Source organism: Muscardinus avellanarius (genome assembly GCF_963383645.1).
Source record: "Muscardinus avellanarius genome assembly, chromosome: 9".
NCBI classification, from domain to species: Eukaryota; Metazoa; Chordata; class Mammalia; order Rodentia; family Gliridae; genus Muscardinus; species Muscardinus avellanarius.
Window position 1 is genome coordinate 88895699 of NC_137795.1, and position 27940 is coordinate 88923638.

At 48.8% G+C, this 27940-nt stretch overlaps 1 protein-coding gene across 1 annotated transcript; it reads left to right on the plus strand.

Moving 5' to 3' along the window:
- SMO (smoothened, frizzled class receptor) lies at nt 1-27940 on the plus strand (the record flags this gene model as incomplete). Its single annotated transcript, XM_080701729.1, has 12 exons — nt 1-328; nt 17784-17989; nt 19932-20141; nt 20350-20522; nt 21272-21491; nt 21580-21703; nt 23684-23776; nt 24103-24211; nt 26024-26209; nt 26591-26739; nt 27189-27323; nt 27507-27940. 12 exons carry the CDS (start codon nt 1-3, stop codon nt 27938-27940), a joined length of 2367 nt encoding a protein of 788 aa, XP_080557855.1.

The following is a 27940-nucleotide window of genomic DNA, read 5'->3' on the forward strand; positions in this document are numbered from 1 at the left end:
ATGGCCGCTGCCCGCCCCGCGCGGGGCCCCGGGCCGCGGCTCCCGGGGCTGCTGCTCCTGCTGCTGCCGCTGCTGCTGGGGGGCGCGGGCCGGGGGGCGGCCTGGGGCGGGAACGCCACCCGGCCGGGGCCGCGGAGCGCGCGGAGGAGCGCGCCGGCCACCGGGCCCCCGCCGCTGCTGAGCCGCTGCGGCCGCGCCGCCCCCTGCGAGCCGCTGCGCTACAACGTGTGCCTGGGCTCCGCGCTGCCCTACGCCGCCACCTCCACGCTGCTGGCCGGGGACTCCGGCTCCCAGGAGGAGGCGCACGGCAAGCTCGCGCTCTGGTCCGGTGAGCCGGGGCGGCGGGAGGGGCGCCCCCGGGGGCCGCGGGACCTCCGCGCTGGGGAGGCCGAGGGAGTCGAGCCGGGGGCCGAGCGGGGTGGGCGGGGGAGAGGGGCGCGCGGAGGGGGTCTGAGCCTCGGGGCAGGACTTTGTTTTAGGGGAGAGGAGGCGCTCCATCTGCCCTGGAAGCGGGGTGCTCGGGGGTTCCGGGCGGTGTCTAGACCTTGGAGAAATCGGAGTTGGAGAGGGGAAAACAAAACACAAAGGAAGGATGGAGGCAGAAGGGATTTGGGCTTTTGGAGGGACGATGGGGATGAAATGGGTGAAGAAAAAGAAATAGCCCCCTGGTAATGAATAATTGAAGGGTAGCCAGACTGTCTGGAGATGCTGATTTTAGAGATAGGACGTCTAGAGAACTGTGATTTTTTTTTTTTTTTGGTCCTGTTTTCACAGGACATTTCCTAGTTCTCTCATCTGAAAAAGGGATCTCTGATCCCCACAGCGGGTTAGGAAGGAAGAGACAAGTCTCTACTTGTGTGCTCTTTGGAAATTGGGATCCTCAGGCTGATGGAGTCTGTGGAGGAACACCTAAGTCTCCCATGTTGAGAGCCTGTGGATTCCCACTGAGGCTCCGAGTCCCAGAGCCTCCTCCTTGGGGAGGGCTCATGGCAGAGCCGGAACCCTGGGGACTGAACCCAAACAGGTCATGAGGATTATCTCCTACCTGTCACTTTCCTGGACTGGAGGCCTGGAGGGTGCTGGGGAAGAAAACTGGCCTTGTCGTCCCTTGCTTCCGGCCAGTGTGATTTAAAACTGCCCTTGATTGATAAGGAGAAAATCAGGATTCAGGAACAGAGCTTTCTTCTCTTGACAGGTCTGAGCCCCCCAGTCTATGATAATGTTTCCAAAAATATGTAACCTGGTAATATATAGAATATAAGAATGGGTATAAATAGGAAATATAATTGTCTTTAAAGTTACATACAGGCCGGGTTTGGTGGCACACGCTTGTAATCCCCGCGTTTGGGAGGCTGAGACAAGAGGATCGCGCAGGTTCGAAGCCAGCCTCAGCTACTTAGTGAGGCTCTCAGCAACTTAGTGAGACCCTGTTTCCAAGTAAAAAATAAAATAGGTCTGGGAGTATACCCCGGAGGTAGAAAGCCGCTGGGTTCCACCCCCAATACCACCAAAAAAAAAAAAAAAATACAGTAAATACAGTTACATACATGCAAAAGATTAAAAATAGTGAAAAGAACACAAAAGAAAGAATAAGCAAGCTTTCTTTGAAGACCAACTGAAGTAAGGAGTCAGCAGTTTAGAAAATACAAATTTCTTGGCCCTAGAATCTTACCTGGTCCTTACCATGAAAGAAAATTCTTTTACTCTATTTTGCAGGGGGCCCTGTGGTTGAAACCTCCCAAGTTAATGCATGTGGGAAGCTGCCCCTCTGTAGTTACCATCAGATTAAGAAGGGAGGGGCTGGACCTCTTTCCAGGCCCTGAGCAGCTGCTGAGCTGGCAGAGTGGTGTTGGCAGGAGAGTGCATGAGTTAGAACCGTCTGCTGGCTGTGAAGGTTCAGACCTCACCCGTTGGTCAGGGTCCCGCAGAGGCATGAGCACAGAGCCCAGGGACGCTCGGTCACTCTGCGCTCATCTCTGCTGCCTGCCACCATCCCTTAGCGCAGTCCTGTTCTCTCGTGGATTTGCCTGCACTCTTCTGCTTTGGTCACGGGTGGTGCTCATTGATCTATGAAGTAGGGCCTGAAGCAAGCGTGGGTCAGTGAGCTGAGCCAGAAGTTGGGAGTGTGAACCTGAGCCAGATGTCAGAGTCTTCAGCTGGGAGCCCCTGCCAGTGTTTTGCCCCATTCTGAGGTAGTGGTCTCGATTTGGTGTTAGACATGGTCAGTGTCGGTCGGGCATGGTGGTACATGCCTGTAACCCCAGTACTTGGGAGGCTGAGACAGGAGGATTGCAAGCTTGAAGCCAGCCTCAGCAATTTAGTGAGACCCCTCAGCAACTTGATGGGACCCTGCTACAAAATAAAAAGAAGAAGAAGGAGGAGGAGAGTAGCAACAACAACCAGAGATTTAGCTTGGAGGTACAATATTCCTGGGTTTAATTCCCAGTACCAAAAATAATTAAATAAATATAAATTAAAAATAAATAAAGGGCTGGGGGTAGAATGCTCCTCCGCACAATCAGCAATACCACAAAAAAGAGAGAAATAAATGGTTAGTGTCACCTGGTTCTTACAGGTGTTTCTGTGGGTGGAAGATGAAGATGATCTAGGTTAGTGAGAGTGTGTGTGTGTGTGTGTGTGTGTGTGTGTGTGTGTGTGTGTTGTACTAAGGATGGAATCCAGGAGCATTCTACCTTAGAACTACACCCTCAGACCTATTTTATTTTTTTGTTTTTGCGACAGGGTCTCACTAAGTTGCAGAGGGCCTCACAAGGTTGCTGAGAGGCTGGCTGTGAATTTATGGTCCTCCTGTCTCAGCCTCCTAAGTACTGCGGTTACAGGCATGCGCCACCACGCCCAGCAGATCTAGGTTATTTTCACCTGTAAAGTTTTGAGGGTAGAAACTTAGTTTTCATTCCCCCCCCCCTAGAGTCTCAAGAGTGTCCAGCCTCACAGCTACTGATTCACTTACATATCAAGGTTGCTCTGGGGCAGGTGCCGAGGCTTATGCGATGAACACACACCTGATCCCTCCGTCATCAAGAGGAGGACAGGCAATTAAACAGACCTTAGCGATACTCATGTAAAGTACTGTGACTCTGTAGGTAATGAAAGAATACAAAGGGCTTTGGGGAGCGAGCGAGCTCCCCAGAGGAACTGACATTTAATTAATGACTTAAGAAATAAGCAGGGGCCAGGCATGGTGGCATTTGCCTATAATCCCTGTTACTCAGGAGGTTGAGGCAGGAGTTCCCAATTTGAGGCCAGCTTGAGTAACTTAGTGAGGCTCTGTCTGAAAATAAACTATAAAAGGAGCTGGAGATGTAGTTCAGTGGTGGAGCATCCCTGGGATCCCCCAGTACTAAAAAAAAATAATGAAAGAAGCAGGAAAAATCAAGGGAAGGTTGGGATTGGGAGGGACAGGCAGAAAGAATAGCAGGTACAAAGGTTTAGAGGTAAGGGGGTTAGTATTTATAGAGAAATCAAAAAATTACAGTAGAACTGGATCAAAATGTATCCGGTATAGAATTATAAGAGATATGACCTAAGATGTGGTGGTACCTACCTGTAATCCTAGAACTTCGGAGGCAGAGACAGGAAGATCACAGGCTTGAGGCCAGCCTCAGCAATTTAGTGAGACCCTCATCAGCTTAGGGAGGTCCTGTCTTAAAAAGGGCTGGAGGAGGTGTAGCTTGGAGAGAGAATGCTTCTGGGTTTAATCCCCAACAGAGAGAGAGAGAGAGAGAGAGAGAGAGAGAGAGAGAGAGAGAGAGAGACCGAAAACACCTAGATAATTAAACAGTAAGAGAACACCTAGATAATTAAACAGTAAAGGGGTTTGCACCCCATATTAAGTTTGAGTGTTGTCAGAGTATAAGAGACCATTGAGGGTTTTTAAGCAAAGGAGAGATGTAATCATCGGCATCTTTAGAAAGATCTCTCTATGAAGAAGCCACTAAAGTAGGGAAAGCCCGGAGCCTGTTGTTTGATCAGGGTGCAGTTGAAGTAATCCAGGGAGAACATGGTGGTGCTCAGGACTGGGGCAACAGGATGGAGGGATGGACAGGTTGCAGAGTGTCAGACGTAGGGCCAGCAGGACTTACTGATGAGTGGGGTGGGCGTGAATGAGCAGGAGGGCCCGTCTGGGGGGATAGGATAGAGAATGGCGGTGGAGGGGTAGGTAGGTCTAGGAAGAAAGTGTGTGGTTGGGCGTGTAGATCACGGGTTCTCTGGTCGTCTGTGAGATTCCCAGCAGACCTGGAAGTAGGAGTTGCTGCAGAGAGGTGACCGGCGCGAGCTGCCGTTGCTCCCATCACTGAGGCTTTCGGAGGAGGCCACGGGTAAGGACGGTTATAATGCAGGTCCGTCCAGTGTTAGGGCTACACAGAACTTGGGCAGGTCTCCCCTGTGCCTTTCATCTTGCTGAACTTGGGCTCCTCCAGTTGCTCCCTGTTTGATCTGGAATCGTCTCCTCCCAGGCATTCCAAGCTGACCAGACAAACAATGTCCAGGCCGTGGTCCACCTAAGGCCAACTCCGGTTTAGTAAATGGGGCAAGAAAGCAAGAGAGGCCTGCAGCTGGCGAGGGCGCAGGTCCCTGAGAGCCTGCACGGAGCCTCCTGGCTACTGTGGTGTTCTGTGTATACAGGGGTGTGTGGCCCCCAGCGGGGCCGCCAGCAGGAGAGAGGCAGAAAGGCTGGGAGGAACCTCGCTCACCTCCCAGACCTCGCAAGAGGTGAGAGAAGGGATGTTGTTGGTCTGTTGGTGTTGATGGGTATTTGCAGGAGCAGATCTGTAAGGATTTCCTTAGAGCTATTCCAAACCTGGCTGATAAAGAAGTAAAATCAGAAAAGTACCCACAGGCCCAAGTTTGTGTGTGTGTGTGTGTGTGTGTGTGTGTGTGTGTGTGTGTTTGCAGTCTGGGGATGGAACCCCGGAGCATTCTACCTCTGAGCTACACCCCCTGCCCTATTTATTTTTTATTCTTTATTTTGAAACAGTGTCTCACTAAGTTGCTGAGGCTGGCTACATGAGGATTTGGGATTCTTTGGTCTCAGCCTCCTGAGTACTGGGATCACAGGCGTTCACACCACACTTGACTTCGTTTTCTTTTTTTCCTGTAGAGTTTTACCTCCTAGTTTTGGACTCCCTATACTTTTGCCTGGTTTTGAACATATAAATGGAATCATGCTGCATATATTATATGCTTCTTTTATAGTACTTTATTTAGTAAGATTCATTCATGTTATTGTGGGAGGGGGCGGGGTACTGGGATTGAACCCAAAGGCATTCTACCTCCAAGTTACACCCCCGGCCCTTTTTTTTTCTTTGTACTGGGGATGGAACCCAGGGGCATTCTACCTCCAAGCTATACAAGCTATATCCTGTCTTTTTTTTTTTTTTTTTTTTTTAAGACAGGTTCTTACTAAGGTGTCTAGGCTGGCCTCAAACTTGTAATGCCTTTACATCAGCATCTAAGCAGCTGGGATTGTAGGTATGTACCACCACACCCAGCTCTTGGATTTCTTCTTTTATGAAGTTGTCTATTCAAACCATAGCTCCAATTTTCTGTAGGTTTGTTATTTATATGAGAGCTGTGGGAATTCATAGATGAGTCCTTTTTTTTTTTTTTCCGGGTCTGGGGATGGAACCCAGGGGCATTTGACCTCTTAGCTATACCCCCTCCCCTATTTTTTATTCTTTATTTTGAAACCGGGTCTCACTGAGTTGCAGAGGGCCTCACTAAAGAGCTGAGGCTGTACGCGAACCGCGATCCTCTGGTCTCAGCCTCCTGAATGCTGGGATTACAAGGGTGTGCCACCATGCCTGGCATGAGTCTTTTTTTTGTGTGTGTTAAAAATATTTTTTGTGTGTGGTACCGGGGATGAAACCCAGGGGCTTTCTACCTCCCAGCTACACCCCCAGCCTGATTTTTTTATTCTTTATTTTGAAACAAGGTCTCACTAAGTTGCAGAGGGGCTCACTAAGTAGCTGAGACTGACCGCAAACCTGGATTCTCCTGTCTCAGTCTCCCAAGTACTGAGATTACAAGTATGCACCACCACGCCCAGCTTAAAAATATCTTTTCTGTGGCTTGCCTTCCCATTCTCTTTGTGTTTCCTGTTGAACAGGTGTTCTGAACTTAAATCTCATCATCTATCAAACTTTTATGATTGATGCTTATTATGTCTTATTTAAAAAAAATACTTTTCTACCCCAAAGTCATGAGTTTATTTTCTTACATTAGCTTCTATTTTTTTTGTGTGTGTGTGTGGTACTGGGGGTGGAACCCAGGGGCTTTTCTACCTCCGGGCTATACTCCCAGACCTATTTTCTATTTTATTTGGAAACAGGGTCTCACTAAGTTGCTGAGAGCCTAAGTAGCTGAGGCTGGCTTCGAAGCTGTGCGATCCTCCTGTCTCAGCCTCCCAAGCGCAGGGATTACAAGCGTGCGCCACCACGCCCGGCTTACATTAGCTTCTAAAACTCTATAGATTATCCTGTCATTGTAGACATATAACTCACGTGTAGTTGATTTTTCTAGAACTTCAGTTTTATGTATATTGTCTCAACATCATTTATTAAAAAGAATATCTCTTAGCTAGATGTGGTGCCATGTACCTATAATCTCAGTTACTCAGGAGGCTGAAGCAAGAGGATTACAAGTTGGAAACGAGCCTGGGAAGCTTAGTGAGACCTTGGCTCAAATAAAAAATTTTAAAAAGGCCAGGCATTGGCCGAGCGTGGTGGCGCATGCTTGTAATCCCCGCGCTTGGGAGGCGGAGACAGGAGGATGGCACAGGTTTGAAGCCAGCCTCACTGGCTTAAGAGACCCTGTTTCCAAATTAAAAAAAATAAAATAAAAAAAAAAAAAATATATATATATATATATATATATATATATATATATATATGATAGATCTGGGAGTGTAGCCCAGAAGTAGAAGGGTTTCCAGGAACCCCAGTACCACCCAAAAAAAAAAAAAAAAAAAGGCCGGGCATGGTGGCACATACTTGTAATCCCAGTACTTGGGAGACTGAGACAGGAGGGTCACAGGTTCACAGCCAGCTTCAGCTACTTAGTGAGGCCCACCACAACTCAGTGACACCCTGTTTCAAAATAAAGAATAAAAAATAGGGCTCAGGTGTAGCTTGGAGGTAGAATGCCTCTGGTTTCAACCCCCCATGCTGAAAAAAAAATTATAAAGGATTGGGGATATAGCTTGGCAATAAAGTGCCTAGCATGTATGAGACACTGGGTTCAGTCCCCAGTACTGGAAAAGTAAAAATAAAAGGGAATATCTCTTCTCTAGCCCTCTGCCATAAGTCAAACATATATATTTATTTCTGGAATCAGTATTCTATTTCATATGTTTATCTGTCAATCACTCGCCAGTATCACCAGTGTGTGTGTGTGTGTGTGTATGTGTAGGGGTGTACTGGGGATTGAAGCTGGGGCTATTCTACCTATGAGCTGTATCTCCAGCCCTATTTTATTTTTATTTTGCAACAGGGTCTTACTAAGTTGATGAGAATCTCACTATTTTATTTATTTATTCATTTGTTTGTTTGTTTATTTGTTTATTTTTGTGGTATTGCATTCTACCTCTGAGCTACACATCCAGCCCCATTTTTTATTCTTTATTTTGAAACCGGGTCTCACTGAGTTGCAGAGGGCCTCACTAAGTAGCTGAGGCTGGCCGCAAACCCAGATCCTCCTGTCTCAGCCTCCCAAATGCTGGGATTGCAAGCTTGCGCCACCATGCCTGGTTGCAAAATTATTTTAATTACCATATCTTTATTGCATCGTTCTTTACCTTCTTTGAGCCAAGGACCTCTTTGGCAGTCTTGTGAGACCTTAGCATTTCTTCTCAATACAACATTTTAAGATTCATAAAGTAATGCATCTTTGATAAACCTGTAGCAGTTAACTGTCTGCTGCTAGGGTTTCTAACACAGATGCAAGAAAAAGTGTCCTCGCGCTTTCTCCCTGTCTGATTGTGGCAGCCGAGATTGAATAGGGGAAGACAAGGGGAAAAGAAGATTCAGAAAGTAAAACACATTGGATTAAAAAAAAAAATAGGAGCTGGGGATAGTGGTGCACATCTGTAATCCCAGTACTTGGGAGGCTGAAACAGGAGGACTGCAGGTTTGAGGCTAGCCTCAGCAACTTAGCAAGATCCTGTTTCAAAATAAAAAATGGAGCCGGGCGTGGTGGCACATGCTTATAATCCCAGTGCTTGGGAGGCTGAGACAGGAGGTTTGCGAAAGTTCGAAGACAGCCTCAGCTAATTAGTGAGGCTCACAGCAATTTAGTGAGACCCTGTTTCCAAATAAAATATAAAATAAGTCTGGTAGTATAGCCCGGAGATAGAAAGCCCCTGGGTTCCACCCCCAGTACCACCAAAAAATAAAAAATAAATGGGAAGAATTGGGAGTGTGGCTCTAAGATAGGTTCAAAAAATGCAAATATATAAAAATTTCCAAAAATTCAATAGCAAAAAATGACCGAAAACTTCAATTAGCCAAGTGTGGTGGCGCATGCCTGTGGTCCTAGTACTTGGGAGGCTGAAACAGAAGGCTCGCAGGTTCACAGCCACTCGGCAATTCAGCAAAGCCCTCCACACATTAGTGAGACCCTGTTCCAAAATAAAACAGAATGGGAGGTTTAACTCAGAGACAGAATGCCCCTGGGTTCGATCCCCAGTACCACTCAAATAAAATAAAAAATAGGCAATAGATTGAGATAGGCATTTCTCAGGACGTCTAAAGAAGATGTACAGATGGCTAACAGGTACATTTAAAAGTGTCAACATCACTAGCCATCTGGGAAATGCGAGTCAGAACCACAATGAGATGCTACCTCACTTCAAGATGAGTGGCTAACAAAAACGATTAACGATGACAAGGGCTTGTGAGGATACGGAGAGGGGGGACATTCTGGATGGAAATGTAGATTAGTACAACTATTATGGAAAACAGTAAGGAGGTTCCTAAAAAATTAGGAATAGAACGACCTATGATCCAGCCATCCCGTTACTGGGCACACATCCAAGGGAGATGAAATCACTGCGCTGAGGAGACAGCCGCACTCCCACGTTCATGGCAGCACCATCCACCATACGAAGAAATGGAAACAATTGAGTGTCCATCCACAAGTGAACGGATAAACAGTGAAGCAGATACACAACGCGCTAGTATTTGGCCATGAAAAGAAGGAAATCCTGTCATTTGCAACATGGATGGAACTGGAGATCCTTATGTTAAGTGAAATAAGTTAGGCACAGAGAGACAGGTACTGCACGATCTCATTTATTTGTGAAATCTAAAAAAGAAGATGGGTGTGGAGGTGCACACCTGGAGTCCCAGTACTTGGGAAGCCGAGACAGGAGGATCGCAGGTTCAAAGCCAGCCTCAACAGTTTAGAGAGACCCTGTTTCCAAATAAAAATAAAATAGGCCCGGGGTGTAGTTCAGAGATAAAAGACCCCTAGGTTTCATCAGTAGTACCATAAATAAATAAGCTGGACATGGTGGAGCACGCTAGTAATCCCAGCATTCGGGAGGCTGAGACAGGAGGATCACAGTTCACAGATAGCCTCAGTTACTTAGTGAGGCCCTCCACAACTCAGCAATTTAGTGAAGCCGTTTCCAAATATAAGCTGAGCTTGGTGGTGCACACTTGGAATCCCAGCATTTGGGAGGCTGAAACGGGAGGATCATGGTTTGAGGACAACCTCAGCTACTTAGTGAGGCTCTTTGCAACTCAGTGAGACCCTGTTCCAAAATAAAGAATAAAAATATAGGGCTGGGGGTGTAGCTCAGAGGTAGAATGCCCCTGGATTCCATCCCCAGTACTGCAAAAAAATAAAAATAAAAAAAGTAAAATATAAAATAGGTCTGGAAGTGTAGCTTGGAGGTAGACAGCCCCTGAGTTCCATTCCCAGTACCACAAAATTAATTAATTAATTAATTTAAAAAATAATTTAAAAATAGGGCTGAGGGTGTAGCTTGGAGGCAGAATGCCCCTGGATTCCATCCCTAATACTGACATACATACATACATACATACATTGATTTCACAGGAAGTTAGGATAGTGGTTGCCAAAAGCTGGGGATAGTAAGTAGGTGGGGAGGATTGGGAAAAGGTCAGTGGGTGCTGAATTGCAGCTAGACCAGAGCAAGGAGCTCTGGGGCGCAGTATGATGACTATACTGTATATTTTTAAAAACTAGAAAAAGGAATTTTGAAAGTTTTCCAAAAAAATGATGAATGTTTAAGAGATAGGTCTATTTTAACCTGACTTAAACATGCAATGAATTGAACATTCTGTGGTACCCCACTCATATGTACAACTTTAATGTTTTTGTCTATCACTTAAATTTTTTAAGGCAGATAAGATCATAGAGGAAACTAATTATATTAAAGTACAGGATAGGGGTGTAGGTTAGTGGTAGAGTGTGTACCCTGGGTTTAATCACCAGCATTAAGAAGAAATACAGGAGGGTCACAGGTTCAAGGCCAGCCTGAGAACTTAGGGAGATGTTCAGTAACCTAGATTGTTTCAAAATAAACGAATAAAATAGCCAAGAGTAGTGGCACACACTTATAATCTCAGTATTTGGGGGGCTGAGACAGAAGGGTCGCAGTTCATGGACAGCCTCAGAAACTTGTAAGGCCCTTTGCAACTTAGTAAGACCCTGTTTCAAAATAAAGAATAAAAATAGGGCTGGGGTGTAGCTCAGAGGTAGAATGCCCCTGGGTTCCATCCCCAGTACTGCAAAAAAAAAGAAAAGAAAGAAAGAAAGAATAAAATAGGGCCGGGGATAGGTTTCATCCCCAGTACCACAGTAGATAGATGATAGATAGATAGATAAATTAAGGCTGTGGATGTAGATGAGATGTAGACTGCCCTTGGGCTCAATCTCCAGTACCACCACCACACACATACACAAAAAAATGAGAAGAAATACAGTCATCAAACTGTTTGTGAGCTAACATATATGCTTCTTAACATCTTAAGTTTGTGAGTTAACATATGTGTGCTTCTTAACACCCTAAATAGCACCTAGTGCAGGTATAATAACCACTATAATGTCCAGTGGGGGGATGAATATTGAGTATTTTGAGATGCCTGTGACGACAATGCCTGACTCTGTTGCTATAGAGCCACGTCCTCAACGTGGCTGTGTGCGCTGCTTACATTCAGAATTGAAGGAAGAGCTGAATTTCAGTGAGGTGTGGTTTTTTTCCTGAACTCTTTCCAAGAATCCTTGGTAAACCACAAGCTAAGAACCTCTGCTTTATAGAATATTACTGTATAGTGGAGAGTCTGGGCCATTCTTCATCCTCTGTGTTTTAAATAAAATTTAACATAAAATACAAAATTAATAAAATCAAGTAATCTAATAAGTTAAATAATTTAAATAAATTTTGCAAATATAAATTAATATAAAATACTTGATCTTTTAAAATATATTTTATTTATATGTGGAACATATTGAAAATGATATACATTCAGACTGTGCTTGGTGCCCTCTCCCCCCTTGCTCCCCTTCCCCCTCCCCACAATGAGTGTCCAGGTTGAGCATGCTATATTCATACTTTTATACATATTCGGATGTAGCTCCTCCATTAATCAACCTCAGCCTTCTTCCTCTCCTACCCTTCCATTCTAGCTTTGCTGAGGCTTCCCCTCCATTATCTGGAGTCCCTCTGGTATCCCCAATGCTCCCTAGTTTGGGCATATTAGAGAAAACAAATGTCCCTTTTCTTTCTGTGCTTGGCTAATCTCACTTAATAAAACACTTGATCTTTTGATTGAGATTGGATTGAATATACAAATTAATTTGAAAAAAATTTAAAAGGTATCTTTATGATACTGAGTTTTCTTTTTTTTTCCTTTTTCTTTTTTTTTTTGGGGGGGTACTGGGGGGTGGAACCCAGAGGCTTTCTACCTCCGGGTTATACTCCCAGACCTATTTTTATATTTTATTTGGAAACAGGGTCTCACTAAGTTGCTGAGAGCCTCACTAAGTTGCTGAGAGCCTCACTAAGTAGCTGAGGCTGGCTTTGAATCTGCGCGATCCTCCTCCTGTCTCAGCCTCCCAAGTGTGGGAATTACCAGTGTGCACCATACCCGGCTTTTTTTTTTTTTTTTTTTTGGTGTGTGTGTGTGTGTGTGTGTGTGTGTGTGTGTGTGTGTGTTTATGTGTTATGCTGGGGATTCAACCCAGGGGCATTCTACCTCTGAGCTACATCCCCAGCCCTACTTTTTATTCTTTATTTTGAAATGGAGTCTCACTGAGTTGCAGATCCTCCACGATCCTCCGGTCTCAGCCTCCCGAATGCTGGGATTACAAGTGTGTACCACTACGCCTGGCTTTATTTTTATTTTATTATTATTTTTTGTGGTACTGAGGATTGAACCCAGGGCATCTACCTCTGAGCTACACCTCCAGCCCTATTTTTTATTCTTTGTTTTGAAACAGGGTCTCACTAAGTAGCTGAGGCTGACGGAGAACCTTTATCTTCCTGTCTCAGCCTTCCCAGTACTGGGATTACAAGAGTGCACCACCATGCCTGGCTTCCCAATATTTTTTATATCTTCTGCACAGTTTTTAAATTTCTCTTTCTTTCTCTCTTTCTTTCTTTCTTTCCTTCCTTTCTTCCTTCCTTCTTTCTTTATTGCGGGTCTGGGGATGGAACCCAGGGGCATTCGACCTCTAAGCTGCAGCCCCTGCCCTATTCTTTATTCTTTATTTTGAAACAGGGTCTCACTAAGGTCCAAAGAGCCTCACTAAGTAGCCGAGGCTGTCCTTGAACCATGATCCTCCAGTCTCAGCTTCCTGAATGCTGGGATTACAAGCATGTGTCACCACGCCCGACTCCTATTTTTTATTCTTTATTTTGAAACCGGGTCTCACTGAGTTGCAGAGGCCTCACTAAGTAGTTGAGGCTGTCTGCGAACCACGATCCTCCGGTCTCAGCCTCCCAAATGCTGGGATTACAAGCGTGCGCCACCACGCCCGGCTGAGTTCTTAAGTTTAATTTGTTAGATTTATTCCTATATACTGGAGAGTGTGTGTGGGTAGGTGGGTGTGGGTGTGTATGTAACTGAGGATTGAACACAGGGGAATTCTACCTCTGAAAACTATACCCTATTATTTATTCTTATTTTGAAACTGGGTCTCAGCAAGTTATAGAGGGCCTTACTAAGTAGCTGAGGCTCCCTGTGAACCTATAATCCTCTCCTCTCAGCCTCCCAAGTACTGGGATTATAAGTATGCGCCACCATGCCTGGCTGATATTGAATATTTTTATGCTATTGTACATGATGCCTTTAACATTTATTTCACTTTGTTTCCAGCATGTATAATTAATTTTTTTTTTTTTTTTTTTTTTTTTGGTGGTACTGGGGTTCCTGGAAGCCCTTCTACCTCCGGGCTACACTCCCAGACCTATTTTTTATACTTTTTTATTTGGAAACAGGGTCTCCTAAGCCAGCGCTCGCGGCTGGCTTCGAACCTGCGCGATCCTCCTGTCTCTGCCTCCCAAGCGCGGGGATTACAAGCGTGCGCCACCACGCCCGGAATGTATAATTAATTTTGAATCCAGTAAACTTGCTAGATTTACTCTACACATAAAGTCATATCAATTATGAATGAGTTTGTTTCTTCCTTTTCAAAATGTATAGATTTTATTTATTTTTATCACCCTACTTGAGACCTCCAGTATATTATTACATAGAAATAACAGTTACAGCTTCCTTTTTTTTTTTTTTTTAACCTCTCTAGATTCTAAAGGAAAAGATTTTCCACTTTTTTTTTTGTGTGTGTAGTACTGAGGGTGAAACCCAGGGGCTTCTCTATCTCCAGGCTATACTCCCAGACCCCATTATACACACACACACACACACACACACACACACACACACTTTATTTGGGGTTTTTTTGGTAGTATTGGGGGTGGAACCCAGAGGCTTTCTGCCTCCAGGCTATACTCCCAGACCTATTTTTATATTTTATTTGGAAACAGGGTCTCACTAAATTGCTGAGAGCCTCAGTAAGTAGCTGAGGCTGGCTTCAAACCTGTGCAATCCTCCTGTCTCAGCCTCCCAAGCGCTGGGATTACAAGCGTGCACCACCACGCCTGGCTTAAGATTTTCCACTTTTCACCAATAAGTATGATGTTTGGTGTAGGTTTCTTAAAAGTCATTATACTTTATCAGATTAAGAAAGTTTTCTTCCAATCCTAACTTACCAGTTATTCTTTTTATCATAGATGAATGTTGAATGTTTATTTGATCTTTTCTGTATCCATAAATCTGACTATATGTTTTTTCTCCTTAATTTGTCAATGATGTAAATTGCATTGATTGAATTTCTTATGTTAAACCAACCTTAGAACTATCATCAGAATCACACAAATTCTATTTATTTATTTTATTATTATTATTTCTTTTTGTGTGTTTGTGTGTGGCTCTGGGCATTGAAACCAGGAACATTCTACCTCTGAGCTAACCCCCACCCCCATTTTATTCTTTATTTTGAAACAGGATTTCACTAAGTTGTGGAGGGCCTTGCTATAAGGCTGGCTTCAAGCCTGCAATCCTCCTGTCTCAGCCTCCCAAGTACTGGTATTACAAGCATGTGACACTATACATAGCATACAGTCTATTTAAAAGTCCAGATCAAATTGTATCACTGGGGATTGAACCCAGAGACATTCTACTTGTGAACTACATCTCACCCCCCACTTTTTTTTTTAGCAGTACCGGGGCTTAAACACAAGGGCATTCTACCTCCAAGCTACACCCCCAGCTTTATTTTATTTTACCTTATTTTTTGTGGTACTGGGGATGGAACCCAGGGGCATTCTACCTCCTGGGTAGACCACCAGCCCTATTTTTTATTCTTTATTTTATTTATTTTTGGTGGCACTGGGGGTGGAACCCAGGGGCTTTGTCTACCTCTGGGCTATACTCCCAGACCTATTTTATACTGGGAGGCTAAAGTAGGAGGATCTCAATTTCAAGGCTAGCCTGGGAAATTTAGTGAGACCCTGTCTCAAAATAAAAAGAGGGGGTGGGAGGCTAGGATGTAGCTCATTGGTTAAGTACTCCTGGATTTAATTCCCAGTACCAAAATACAAAATAAAACAATATACTTAAGCTAATGTCCTGTCAGGTATGGCACATGCTTGTAATTCCAGTACTCAGGATCCTGAGACAGGAGGATCTCAGGTTTAAGAAAGACCTGCCTCAGCAATTTACTGAGATGCCCAGGAACCTAGTAAAACCCTGTCCCCAAACTAATAATAGCCAGGCGTGGCGGTGCACGCTTGTAATCCCAGCATTTGGGAGGCTGAGACAGGAGGAACGCAGTTTGCGGCAAGCCTCAGCTACTTAGGCCCTTTGCAACTCAGTGAGACCCTGTTTCAAAATAAAGAATAAAAAATAGGTCTGGGGGTGTTGCCCAAAGATAAAATGTCCCTGGGTTCCATCCCCAGTACCGCAAAAAACAAACAAAAAACTAATAGTAGTAGTAGTAGTAATAGTAGTAGTAGTAGTAGTAAGAAGAAGAAGAGGAAAAGGAGGAGGAGGAGGAGGAGGAGGAGGAGAGGAAGATTTCAGGTCCTCAGCCAGCCTCAGCAACTCAGTGAAGCCTTTTGTAACTTAGTGAGACCCTGTTTCAAAATAAAATAGATCTGGGAGGTATAGCTCAGAGTAGAATGCCCCTGGGTTCAATCCACAATAGAACTGTGTAATAGGCCACCGTATTCATGACTAATCCCATCACCTCTATGTACAGACAGCGCTGAGTTCAACTTAAACAATTTTTCATCTTTTTTGTACTGGGGATTGAACCCAGGGACATTCTGAGTGTAGCTCAGACCAGACATGGTCTCACTTAGGTTGCTGAGTGAGGCTGTCCTTGAACCTGCGATTCTTCTAGCTCAGCTTCTCAAGTACTGGGATCACAGGCATAATTCTCCATCTTAATGAAGGTGCAAAAGTGATTCACATCCAATAGCAACTGTACTTTGCACGTTGAGTCTGGATCTTTTCTCAGGCCAGCAATGCTCTCCGCTGCTGGGGTGCGAGCCACAGCAACGGCGCAGATGTCTGGCCCTCTACAGTGTGCTGAGCTGGGGCGCTCAGCAGTTGGTGTTTAGATGCATCTTCCACTTTTGATGTCTGCACCTCCCCATGGGTGGGTGGGGATGCAGCCCCTCCATTAGGTGAACACCTGTGTTCCCCCCCACTGCGCTTGGCGGGCACACTCTCCCCCGCCCTGCCCTGGCACCCACTAGTGTTTCCCACCTGAACCCACCCACTCAATTCCTGGGCCTGGTCCTCTGTTGATTCATTCTGGTAATGAATCAGGTGGGCACCGTTGCTTCATACCTGACAGGAACTTGCTTTGTGCCCTGGTGTAGATGCCGAGCTGTGAGCAGAGGCCTGACTAGTACTAACTTAGCTTTACCTGAGCGCTTAGTACCTGAAAGGTACTGTGTTGAGCACCTTTAAGTGCTATCTCTCACTCTTCACGACACTTCACAACACTTCTGGAGGTAAATCTGACATTTCCCGTTTTTCAGATGAGGAGACTGAGGCTAGAGTGGAAGTACTTCACCCAAGATCACACAGCCAGGAAGGGGTGGGGCCGAGATTGGACCCAGGCAGGCATATTGCAGTGCCCATGTTCCTTGCCCCTCTACTGCCGGTCCCCAGAGAGGCTGGTCACCTGCCCCCACTGTCCCCAACCTGGCAGTGTGACAGTTCTTCAGGTGTGGCTCTCACATCCTCAGGAGAGTCTCCTCATACAACTTCTTGCCTGGGATATAGGAGCTCCCGGGGCAGGGATGACTCAGGAGGGCCCCAAGGGGCAGAAACAGCCAGGGAGTGATGGGAGGAGCGGGTTGGAGGCCTGGGTGGGGCGCGGTGCCAGGAGGCCTCTGCTGGTTTCTGTCTGCTGACCACGTCTCTCCTCCCTCTGCACTGGATGGAGCCTCCTGTTTCTCTCCATCTGATCTCCTGTTTCCTCCTCTGGCTCTGGAGTTCCTGGCTCCTCTGACTACCTCTTCCTAAGCCCCCACCTCTTCTCTTTCTCACCTCAGCTTGGTAAGAGGAACTAGGGTTCTGGGGGCTGGGCAAGGGAAACACCCCCTGGTTCTGGTGAACGGGCCTTGGGAGGAGGGGTGGGTTTCACAGCCCTCCTGCCCCTGAAAGAGGCCTTGCAGAAAGGCTTAAAAAGCAAAAAGTTGATCCTGAAAAGTCAGTTCCCTTGGGGATCTCAACCAGAGACACTGCCACTCCCTACCGGGGAATTTAGAAATGGTGGTGTTTTACAAAATCTCTAGTCGAATCACCGTGTACATACGGGCTAGTGCGCAAATCTTAAGCCTGATTTTCACCAGGTGAATATACTGACCTAAACATATGGGATAAAAAACAGCATTCCCAGTGTCCCAGAATCTCTGATCCAGATCCTCTTCAAGGTGCTGCCCCTGGAGTGGGTGGGCGGGGACATTTTTCTAGTTGTCAGTGACTTCAGGGCTCTGCTGGCATTGAGTGGGCCAGCAAGTGCTAAATGCCTTGCAATGCATGGGACAGCCCTGCAGCACAATGAACCACCCTGCCCAGACGTCCAGCTGAGGAACACTGCCTGATGGGTCTGAGCAGGACGGCCCAGAGTGTGAAAAAGGCCTGTGGGCAGTGGGGCAGTGGTCAGATAGAAGAGAGGTCTTCACAGCACTGTGTCCACTGTGTCACCACCCCCAGGCCTCCGGAATGCCCCCCGATGCTGGGCAGTGATCCAGCCCCTGCTGTGTGCTGTGTACATGCCCAAGTGCGAGAATGACCGGGTGGAGTTGCCCAGCCGCACCCTCTGCCAGGCCACCCGAGGCCCCTGTGCCATCGTGGAGCGGGAGCGGGGCTGGCCCGACTTCCTGCGCTGTACCCCTGACCACTTCCCCGAAGGCTGCCCGGTAAGTCCTCTGGGGGCTCAGGCCTGGCATAAATAAGGAAGCGTCCAGCAGGACACAGGAGAGCCAGAGCCTTCTCTCCTGGGACACCCTGGGTCTACAGCTAGGGGATCCATGATCCACACTGGGGTTTGTCTCTTGATCCCAGATAGCATGTTTAGCAATTTTTTTTATTTTTTAATTTAATTTTATTTTATTTTTGGTTCTGGGGATTGAACCCAGGAGCATTCTACCTCTGAGCTAGACCTCCAGCCCTATTTTATTTTTATTTTGAAACAGGGTCTTACTAGGTTGATGAGAGTCTCACTACTTGCTGAGGCTGTCCTGAAACCTGGGATCTCCTGTATCAGCCTTCCAAGTACCGGGATTACAAGTGTTCACCACTATGCCTGGCTGGCAATTTTGTGTGTGTGTGTGTGTGTGTGTGTGTGTGTGTGTGTGTGTGTGTGGTCCTGGGGATGGAACCCAGAAGCTTTCTATATTTGGGCTACACTTCCAGACCTGTTTTCTATTTCATTTAGAAACAGGGTCTCACTAAGTAGCTGAGAGCCTCACTAAGTAAACGAGGCTGGCTTTGAACCTGTGTGATCCTCCTGTCTCAGCCTCCCCAGCACTGGGATTACAAGCATGCAACACTATGCCTGGCTGGCAAATATTTTTAAAGCAAGTACTCTGTTAGGTGTTGAGATTTTACTAGAGTCATGGATGACCAGCACCTGTTTTGCAGAGAGTTTATCATATATGTAGGGGCCAGGCTTGCACATATGAATCAGCTGCAGAGCCAGGCCTGATGGCACAGGACTGTGATCCCAACTAGGGAGGCTGAGACAGGCGGATTGCAGATTCAGAGCCAGCCTCACTCAGCAACTTAATGAGTCCACCAGCAATTTAGCAAGACCCTGTTTTTTGTTTGTTTGTTTGTTTGTTTGTTTGTTTGTTTTGGTGGTACTGGGGGTGGAACCCAGAGGCTTTCTACCTCCAGGCCATATTCCCAGACCTATTTTTTATATTTTATTTGGAAACAGGGTCTCACTAAGTTACTGAGAGCCTCACTAAGTAGCTGAGGCTGGCTTTGAACCTGTGCGATCCTCCTGCCTCAGCCTCCCAAGTGTGGGGATTACAAGCATGCACGACCACGCCCATCTTAGCAAGACCCTGTTTAAAAATAAAAAATGAAAAGGGCTGAGACCTGGGCGTGGTGGCGCATGTTTGTAATCCCAGCAATCCGGAGGCTGAAACAAGAGGATCACAGTTCACAGACAGCCTCAGCTACTTAGTAAAGCCCTCCACAACTTAGTGAGACCCTGTTTCAAAATAAAGAATAAAAAACAGGGCAGGGGGTATAGCTCAGAGGTCGAGTGCCCCTGGGTTCCATCCCCAGTGCCACAACAGGAACAACAAAAAAGAATTAAAAAGAATTTAAAAATGGGGCTGGAGATGTCACTCGGAGGTAGAATGGTCCTGGGTTCCATCCCTAGTACTTTACAAAAAAAAAGAAAAGAAAAGGGTTGGGGTTGTAGCTTGGAAGTAGAATGCCCCTGGGGTCCAACCAATAGTACCAAAAAAGAAAAGAAAAGAAAATGCAGACACTGAGACGGGAGTCTGATCTAGTCTGGGTGGGAAAGGAGAAATCTGAAATGATATTAATAGTATAATAGTAAGAATGTTAGTAATAATATTACTATTATTTACACGCCAAATCCCATTATAGGCACTTTATTCACTTACCGTAGGGTAGGAACCACTGCCTCATAGATGAGGAAACTGAGGTACGAGAAGTCCAATTATTAGTCCAAGATGGCACAGCCATCCAGCGGCCCTGGGACTCGACCCCGGGGGCTTGCCTCCAGCCATCGTGCACGCTGCTGCCTCAGGTTCCTTCCCCAGTCGAGCAGCTCGCCCCTGAGCAGTCTCTCCCCTTGCCTTCTCCCGACCCCGGCGACAGAATGAGGTGCAGAACATCAAGTTCAACAGCTCCGGCCAGTGTGAAGCGCCCTTGGTACGGACGGACAACCCCAAGAGTTGGTACGAGGACGTGGAGGGCTGCGGGATCCAGTGCCAGAACCCGCTGTTCACCGAGGCCGAGCACCAGGACATGCACAGCTACATCGCCGCCTTCGGTGCCGTCACCGGCCTCTGCACGCTCTTCACCCTGGTCAGTCTTGGAGAGGACAGGCCCGTCCACCGGCAGAGCAGGACAGGAGCTGGATTGTCAGCAGAGGGGCTGGGTTTGGGGGGGGGTGGCGAGGAGAGACTGCTGGATCCCAGGGAGGGGGCAGGATGGAAGGACCTGGGGCTCAGGCAAGGGCCCCTGCAGCAGCAGGACAGCCCTCACCTTGCAAACCGGCCTGCCTCTCTTCTAGGCCACTTTTGTGGCTGACTGGCGCAACTCGAATCGCTACCCCGCGGTTATCCTCTTCTACGTCAACGCGTGTTTCTTCGTGGGTAGCATTGGCTGGCTGGCTCAGTTCATGGACGGCGCCCGCCGGGAGATTGTCTGCCGAGCAGATGGCACTATGAGGCTTGGGGAGCCCACGTAAGTGTTGTGGGGACCCAGAGGTGAGGGTGGAGGCAGAAAGGCAGTAATGGGCAGCTTCCACAAAAGGGACAGGTTGGACTTGAAAGCAGGATTTCAGAGTAGGAGTCAGCTCCACCTCATCGCACCCGAGGCCTCCAGCGTTAAGACCTGCGCTGTGTACACATCTCTGTTTCTAGTACCTGGAAGGCTGAGACAGGAGGATCACAGGTTTGAGGCCAGCCTCAGCAACTTAGTGAGATCCTATTTCAAAATAAAAAATAAAAAGGGGTGGGGGTGTAGCTTGATGGTAGAATTCCTGCTGAGTTCAACCCCCAATTAAAAAAACAAAACAGTCGCCGGGCGTGGTGGCACACGCTTGTAATCCCAGAATTCGTGAGGCTAAGACAGGAGGATCATGGTTTGTGGCCAGCCTCAGCTACTTAGGGAGGCCCTTTGTAACTCAGTGAGACCCTGTTTCCAAGTAAAGAAAAAATAGGGCTGCAGTTGTAGCTTGGAGGTAGAATGCCCCTGGGTTCCATCCCCAGCATCTTAAAAAAAGGGGGAGTCTTGGCTTTGGAAGCTTGACCACCTACATCCGCTTTCTGGAGCGAGCCTCTGGAGGTGTGCCAGGGTCCTGTCCCCACGCACTGACTCCTGGGGAGCCGCAAGACCATAGCAGCCCAGGATTTGGGGGACAGGATGAGGAGGCCCGGTAGAGGGAGCTATGGTGACCTTCCCAAGTGATGCCTGCCCGCGTGTCTGCGCAGCTCCAACGAGACCCTGTCGTGCGTCATCATCTTTGTCATCGTATACTACGCCCTGATGGCGGGCGTGGTCTGGTTTGTGGTGCTCACCTATGCCTGGCACACGTCCTTCAAAGCCCTGGGCACCACCTACCAGCCCCTCTCGGGCAAGACCTCCTACTTCCACCTGCTCACGTGGTCACTCCCCTTTGTCCTCACGGTGGCCATCCTCGCCGTGGCCCAGGTACGGGCAGGGGGGGCTGGGCGCCTGGGTGGCGGGGGCTTGCAGGGGCAGCCGGTGGCTGACTGTCCCTCCCGAACTCCTGCTGCAGGTGGATGGGGACTCTGTGAGTGGCATCTGTTTTGTGGGCTACAAGAACTACCGGTACCGCGCTGGCTTTGTGCTGGCCCCGATTGGCCTCGTGCTCATCGTGGGAGGCTACTTCCTCATCCGAGGTGAGTGGGGACCAGGCCAGCCAGGCAGAAAGTATGCCGAGACCTGCCGTGTGGAAGTGGGACCGCCTCTGCTGCCTTCACGCAGACAGTAGCCAGCTCTAGCTGGGCCCTGGTGCAACACAGAAGGCAACCTTCTATCTCTTGGTCACCTTCCCGCTGGCTGGAAGGATGCACGCCTTCCTCCAGGGCACGGCCAGGCCTCGCGGCTTGCTGAGTGGGTTTTGGGCTGGGTTCCAGCCCCCGTCACCCCTTGGCAGGGTGTTCTCCTGTTTTGTGATGAACAACCCGAGTACCCTACCCTGTCCACACAGACCAACTAAGGCCATCAGTTGTACGTGCGCACGCTCTTTATATAGACTATTGTACGTGCGCACACTCTTTATATAGACTATTGTACGTGCGCACACTCTTTTTTTTTTTTTTTTTTTTGGTGGTACTGGGGTTCCTGGAAGCCATCCTTCCTCCGGACTACACTCCCAGACCTATTTTATATTTTTGAAACAGGGTCTCTTACACCAGCACGGCTGGCTTCGAACCTGCGCGATCCTCCTGTCTCCGCCTCCCAAGCGCGGGGATTACAAGCGTGCGCCACCACGCCCGGCTGTGCGCACACTCTTTATATAGACTATTGTACGTGCGCACACTCTTTATATAGACGACTGTCAGTCTCTTGGAGTTTGGTTTCCATCTCCTTCCTACCCCCAACACACATAGTTTTCACAACATGCACAGATTTACTGGTCCCTGACTTCCCTGTCTCAATCTGCCAGCCCACAGTAAGCCTCGGTATCTAGCTCATTTTCACTGGGTTTTGTTGTCAGTTTCAGTTTCCTCCCACTGCACTGGCAGCCTCCTGTTCAGCCTTCTTTCCTCTCTTCCTGGCAGTGTCTGGGCCTCTGATTTATGTTTCATATCTGTGCTGTCCTGTACAATGGCCACTAGCCACATGCATCGAAACCATTCCAAACTGAGATGTGTTTTAAGTGTGAAATACACACTGCATTTCAAAGAGTTATCACCCTTCTGATGTAAAATATCTCATTTATAATTTGTTACATAATTGTGTGTTGGGATGATTGTGTGTTGGATATAGTAGGTTTATAAAATATATTGAAATGAGTTTCCCTTTTTTTTTTGTGTGTGTGTGTGTGTGGTACTGGGGGTATAACCCAGGGGCTTTTCACCTCCGGGCTATACTCCCAGACCTATTTTTTATACTTTATTTGGAAACAGGGTCTTACTCAGTTGCTGAGAGCCTCACTAAGTAGCTGAGGCTGGCTTCACACCTGTGTGATCCTCCTATCTCAGCCTCCCAAGCGCTGGGGTTACGAGGGTGCGCCACCGCGCCTGGCTCCTTGTTTCCTTTTTAAATACAACTGCTAGAAGTTTTGAGGTTGTGTATGTGGCCCACTTCATATTTCTATTGAACAGCGCTGTTCTTGAGTCTGGTTTTTGTTTTTGTTTTTTTCCTCTTGGTGGTACTGGGGGCAGAACCCAGAGGCTTTTCTACCTCCGAGCTATACTCCCAGCCCTATTTTTATATTTTATTTAGAAACAGGACGTCACCAAGTTGCTGAGACCCTCACTAAATAGCTGAGGCTGGCTTTGAACCTGTGCGATCCTCCTGTCTCAGCCTCCCAGGGGCGGGGATTCCAAGCGTGCGCCACCACGCCCGGCTTGAGTCTGTTTTGTCTTTTCTATCACAACTTTGGGCCGGCTGCCTCATTTAGGGGCAGCTGGGCTGGAACCAAGGCTCCCTCTCTTTCTCCTCCGCATCTGTCGGGGCTGTGCCCCAGGCATCCCAGGCCGCAGCAGATTTGCTGGCAGCTCTTTCCCCATTCTCCATGGTCTCCAGCCCCCAAGCTTTCGGCCAGCACAGGTATAATTAGATCCAGGGCTCCAAGGCCACGAGGCCCTCCACACACCGCCTCCCTGGAGAGCCGCTCACCCTGCTAAGGCTGAGGTCCCCTTTCTGTTCAGGAGTCATGACTCTGTTCTCCATCAAGAGCAACCACCCCGGGCTGCTGAGCGAGAAGGCCGCCAGCAAGATCAACGAGACCATGCTGCGCCTGGGTGAGTCCCCGGGCTCCGGAACCTCCGGGACGCGTGAGTCACCGGCCCACGTTAGCAGCCGCGGGACATGGACGAGGCGTGTGTGTGCAGGTGGGAGCGGTGGTGGCCGCTCGGAGGAAGAGGCCTTCTCAGGAAGAAGCCAAGTCCATGCCACGACTGCTGGCTTGTGCCGCCCCACAGCTGCCCTTCTGGCTTTGCTCGGGAGAATGCAGTTCATTTGCCCAACTGGGCTGCCTTCGGTCCTCCTGGGTGGGGCAGGCGCGGCCTCCCCGCCGGAGCCAGCGGCTGTGATTGGCAGCGTCCCGCCCTGCCCCTCTCCTCCACAGGCATTTTTGGCTTCTTGGCCTTTGGCTTCGTGCTCATCACCTTCAGCTGCCACTTCTATGACTTCTTCAACCAGGCGGAGTGGGAGCGCAGCTTCCGGGACTACGTGCTGTGAGTGGGGCGGCGTGGAGGGACTGGAGCCCCGGCTGTATGAGCGACCCTCTGCCATGCAGCAGGGGTCTGCCAGGTCCCTGCCTCGGAGAAGACTGATGGTGTCTGGGTGACAAGACACCAGCTGCTCTGTTCTTTGCCAAACCTGGCAAACAGCCGTTGTCTCTGCTCCAGTCCACCCTTCCGCCTGCAGCTCTTGGCTGGCTGGCTGGTCGGTGTGTTTTTAACGGTTCAGGAGCCATTTCACAGCTGGGTGCAGTGGCACGCACACCTGTGATCCCAGTTCTTGGGAGGCCCAGACAGGAGGATCGCATGTCTGAGGACAGCCTCAGCAATTTATCAAGAACTTGTTTCAGAATAAAAGTGGCTGCCAGGAGTAATGGCATATGCATGTAATCCTAGCGGGAGGCTGAGACGGAGGATTATGGGTTTGAAGCCAGCCTCAGCAATTTAGTAAGACCATATTTCCAAATATAAAATAAAATAGGACCGGGGGGTGTGGCTTGAAGGTAGAATGCCTCTGGGTTCAATCCCTAGCACCACAAATAAATACATAAATGAAAATCAAAAGTGTTGCAGGTGTAACTCATGGGTAGAATGCTCCTGGGTTCAGTCCCCAGTACCCCCGTGCACACACACAAAGAGGTGCAGCGCCTGCTGTTACCAGGGGCAGCATTAAAAATGCCCATCAAAATGGACAGTCGTACTGGGCACAGTGGTATACACCTATAATCCCACTACCTAGGAGACTGAGACAGGAGGATCACATGTTTGAGGCCAACATAATACACAGTAGCTTAGCGGGAACTTGTTTCAAAATAAAAAATAAAATAGGGGTGTAGCCCAGAGGTAGAAACCCCCTGGGCTTAATCTCCAGTAGTACTATGCAAGAAAAAACAAGTAGTAGTAGTTAATTATGGTGTCACTCACTTGTAATCCCAATATTTGGTAGGCAGAGACAAAGGGATTGCAGATTTGAGGACAACTTGAGCAAGTTGTGAGACTTGGAGCAACATAGTAAGACCCTGTTTCAAAACAAAAATAAAAATGGGTGGGAGTGTAACTCAGAGGTAAAATGCCCCTGAATTCGATCCCCAGTGCCCCCCCCACACACACACACAGGACACTTGCACGGGGCATGGTGGCATATACCTCCTACTCAGGAGGCTTAGCACAGGAAAATCGTAAGTTCAAGGCCTGCCTGGGCTTACTTAGAAAGACCCTGTCTCAAAATAAAAAGAGCTGTGGGTGTAGCTCAGCGGTAAAGTGCCCCTGTATTTTATCCCCAACACTGTAAAATAAAATAAAACAAATGGACACTTGCCCTAACCACTTCAGGGTCGTTTTTTTTTCTTCACTCTCTCTCTTTTTTTTTTTTTTTTTTTTTTTTTTTGCTGTACTGGGGATAGAACCCAGGGATATTCTACCTCTGAGCTACACCCCCTGCCCTATTTTTTATTCTTTATTTTGAAGTTGGGTTTCACTGAGTTGCAGAGGGCCTCACTAAGTAGCTGAGGCTGCCCGCAAACCGCGATCCTCCAGTCTCAGGCTCCCAAATGCTGGGATTACAAGCGTGCGCCACCACGCCCGGCTAGCCTGGGAAGTTTTAATCCACAGAGTTACTTGGGTTTCTGCCCCAGAGATTTGATGTAATTACCTGGGGTGAGGTGCAGACATCAGTAGCTCCTAAAAGATCTTGGAGATTCCAAAGAGCATCATAAGAACCATACGGCTTCAAAGCCTTTGGATTTACAGTCTGGATACCTCCCCCTTGCATGGGGAGACTCACCTGTCGACTCTCCCTCGCCCTAGGTGCCAGGCCAATGTGACCATTGGGCTGCCTACCAAGAAGCCCATCCCTGACTGTGAGATCAAGAATCGCCCCAGCCTCCTGGTGGAGAAGATCAACCTCTTTGCCATGTTTGGAACTGGCATCGCCATGAGCACCTGGGTCTGGACCAAGGCCACACTGCTCATCTGGAGGCGCACCTGGTGCAGGTGGGATCAGCCTTATGCTCAGCTTCAGGTCCCCACCTTTAGGCTTTGTCTAGTCTTACTTTCAGCCCGCTGTGTTTTCCAAATCAGTGTCCTGAGCTGCCTCTAGCACCTTCTCAGTGGCTCACCACCGCCCCCTGGTGCCACCTCTTGTCCTTGGGCAGCCGGAGGCCAGGGCCTGAGCCAAGTTCTGAGCCAGCTGGCGGCATCTTGTGAGTGGGCGATTGGAGAGCGGGCCATTCTAGGCTCACTTATTTCCAGGAAAGGAGGGACGTGAGGCCCTTGGAGCCTCCTAACCTGGAGGAAGTGGGGTCGCTGGTTTTGCACCGCATTCACTGGCAAGCACTGCTCCTCCACGTCTCACCTGGCCCTTTCGGCTCTCAGGTTGACCGGGCAGAGCGATGATGAGCCCAAAAGGATTAAGAAGAGCAAGATGATTGCCAAGGCCTTCTCCAAGCGGCGAGAGCTGCTGCAGAACCCGGGGCAGGAGCTCTCCTTCAGCATGCACACGGTCTCCCACGACGGGCCTGTGGGTGAGCCACTCAAGCCTGTGCCCTTCCTCCCAGGACGCAGGAGCGGTTCCGCAGACCAAGGGCCGATGCACGCCCTCCTCACACACTTGCTCCATCTTCTCCAGCCCCCTCGCTGCCTCTCCTGGCTCCGTTCACGGCCCGGTCTATGTGTGTGCCGTGTTTCTGGGGATCTCCCTCCTGTCCCATTCCTCGGCTTTCTCAAGTTGCTCTCTCTGGGCCAGAGTAAGCTGGTGCTCAAGACTGGATATCTGACCGCTAAGGCCCTTTGAGGACCTGAGGCTGCTCCCCTCAGATTCTCAGTGGGTAGAGATCACTGGTTACAGCTTGGGCTTTCTCTGCCTGTGGGAATGGGGGTGACCTGCAGGGGGTGGAAGCACAATGTTGCATAAGGGAGGAGTCCTTGGGAGAGACTGGGAAGTCACTATTACATCTTTCCTCCTTCCCCAAAGCGGGTCTGGCCTTTGACCTCAACGAGCCCTCAGCTGATGTCTCCTCTGCCTGGGCTCAGCACGTCACCAAGATGGTGGCTCGGAGAGGAGCCATACTGCCCCAGGACGTGTCTGTCACTCCTGTGGCAACTCCAGGTATGAGGGTTTGGGTTTCGATAGGAAGGTGGGGGCTGCAGAAGCTGGGGGTTCCTGGGGCTGGAGTACCAGAGAGGTCAGAGGAAGGAAGCCCAGAGGCTGTAGGGCCAAGGCACTGGGAGTTCTGGAGAGGGAGGCGGGGCAGGAACAGAGCCGCACCCACGCTGTTCTCTGCTCTTGCAGCACCACCGGAGGAGCAAGCCAACCTGTGGCTAGTTGAGGCAGAGATCTCCCCAGAGCTGGAGAAGCGCCTGGGCCGGAAGAAGAAGCGGAGGAAGCGGAAGAAGGAGGTGTGCCCCCTGGGGCCGGCCCCCGAGCCTCATCACGCCGCCCCTGCCCCTGCCACCAGCGCTGTTCCTCGGCTGCCCCAGCTGCCCCGGCAGAAGTGCCTGGTAGCCGCTGGTGCCTGGGGAGCTGGGGAGTCCTGCCAACAGGGAGCCTGGACCCTGGTCTCCAGCCCCTTCTGCCCGGAGCCCAGCTCCCGTCAGGATTCGTTTCTCCCCAGTGGCCCAGTCCCCACGGCCTGGGCTCAGGGGCGCCGCCAGGGTCTGGGGCCAATTCATTCCCGCACCAACCTGATGGAGGCGGAGCTCATGGATGCAGACTCGGACTTCTGA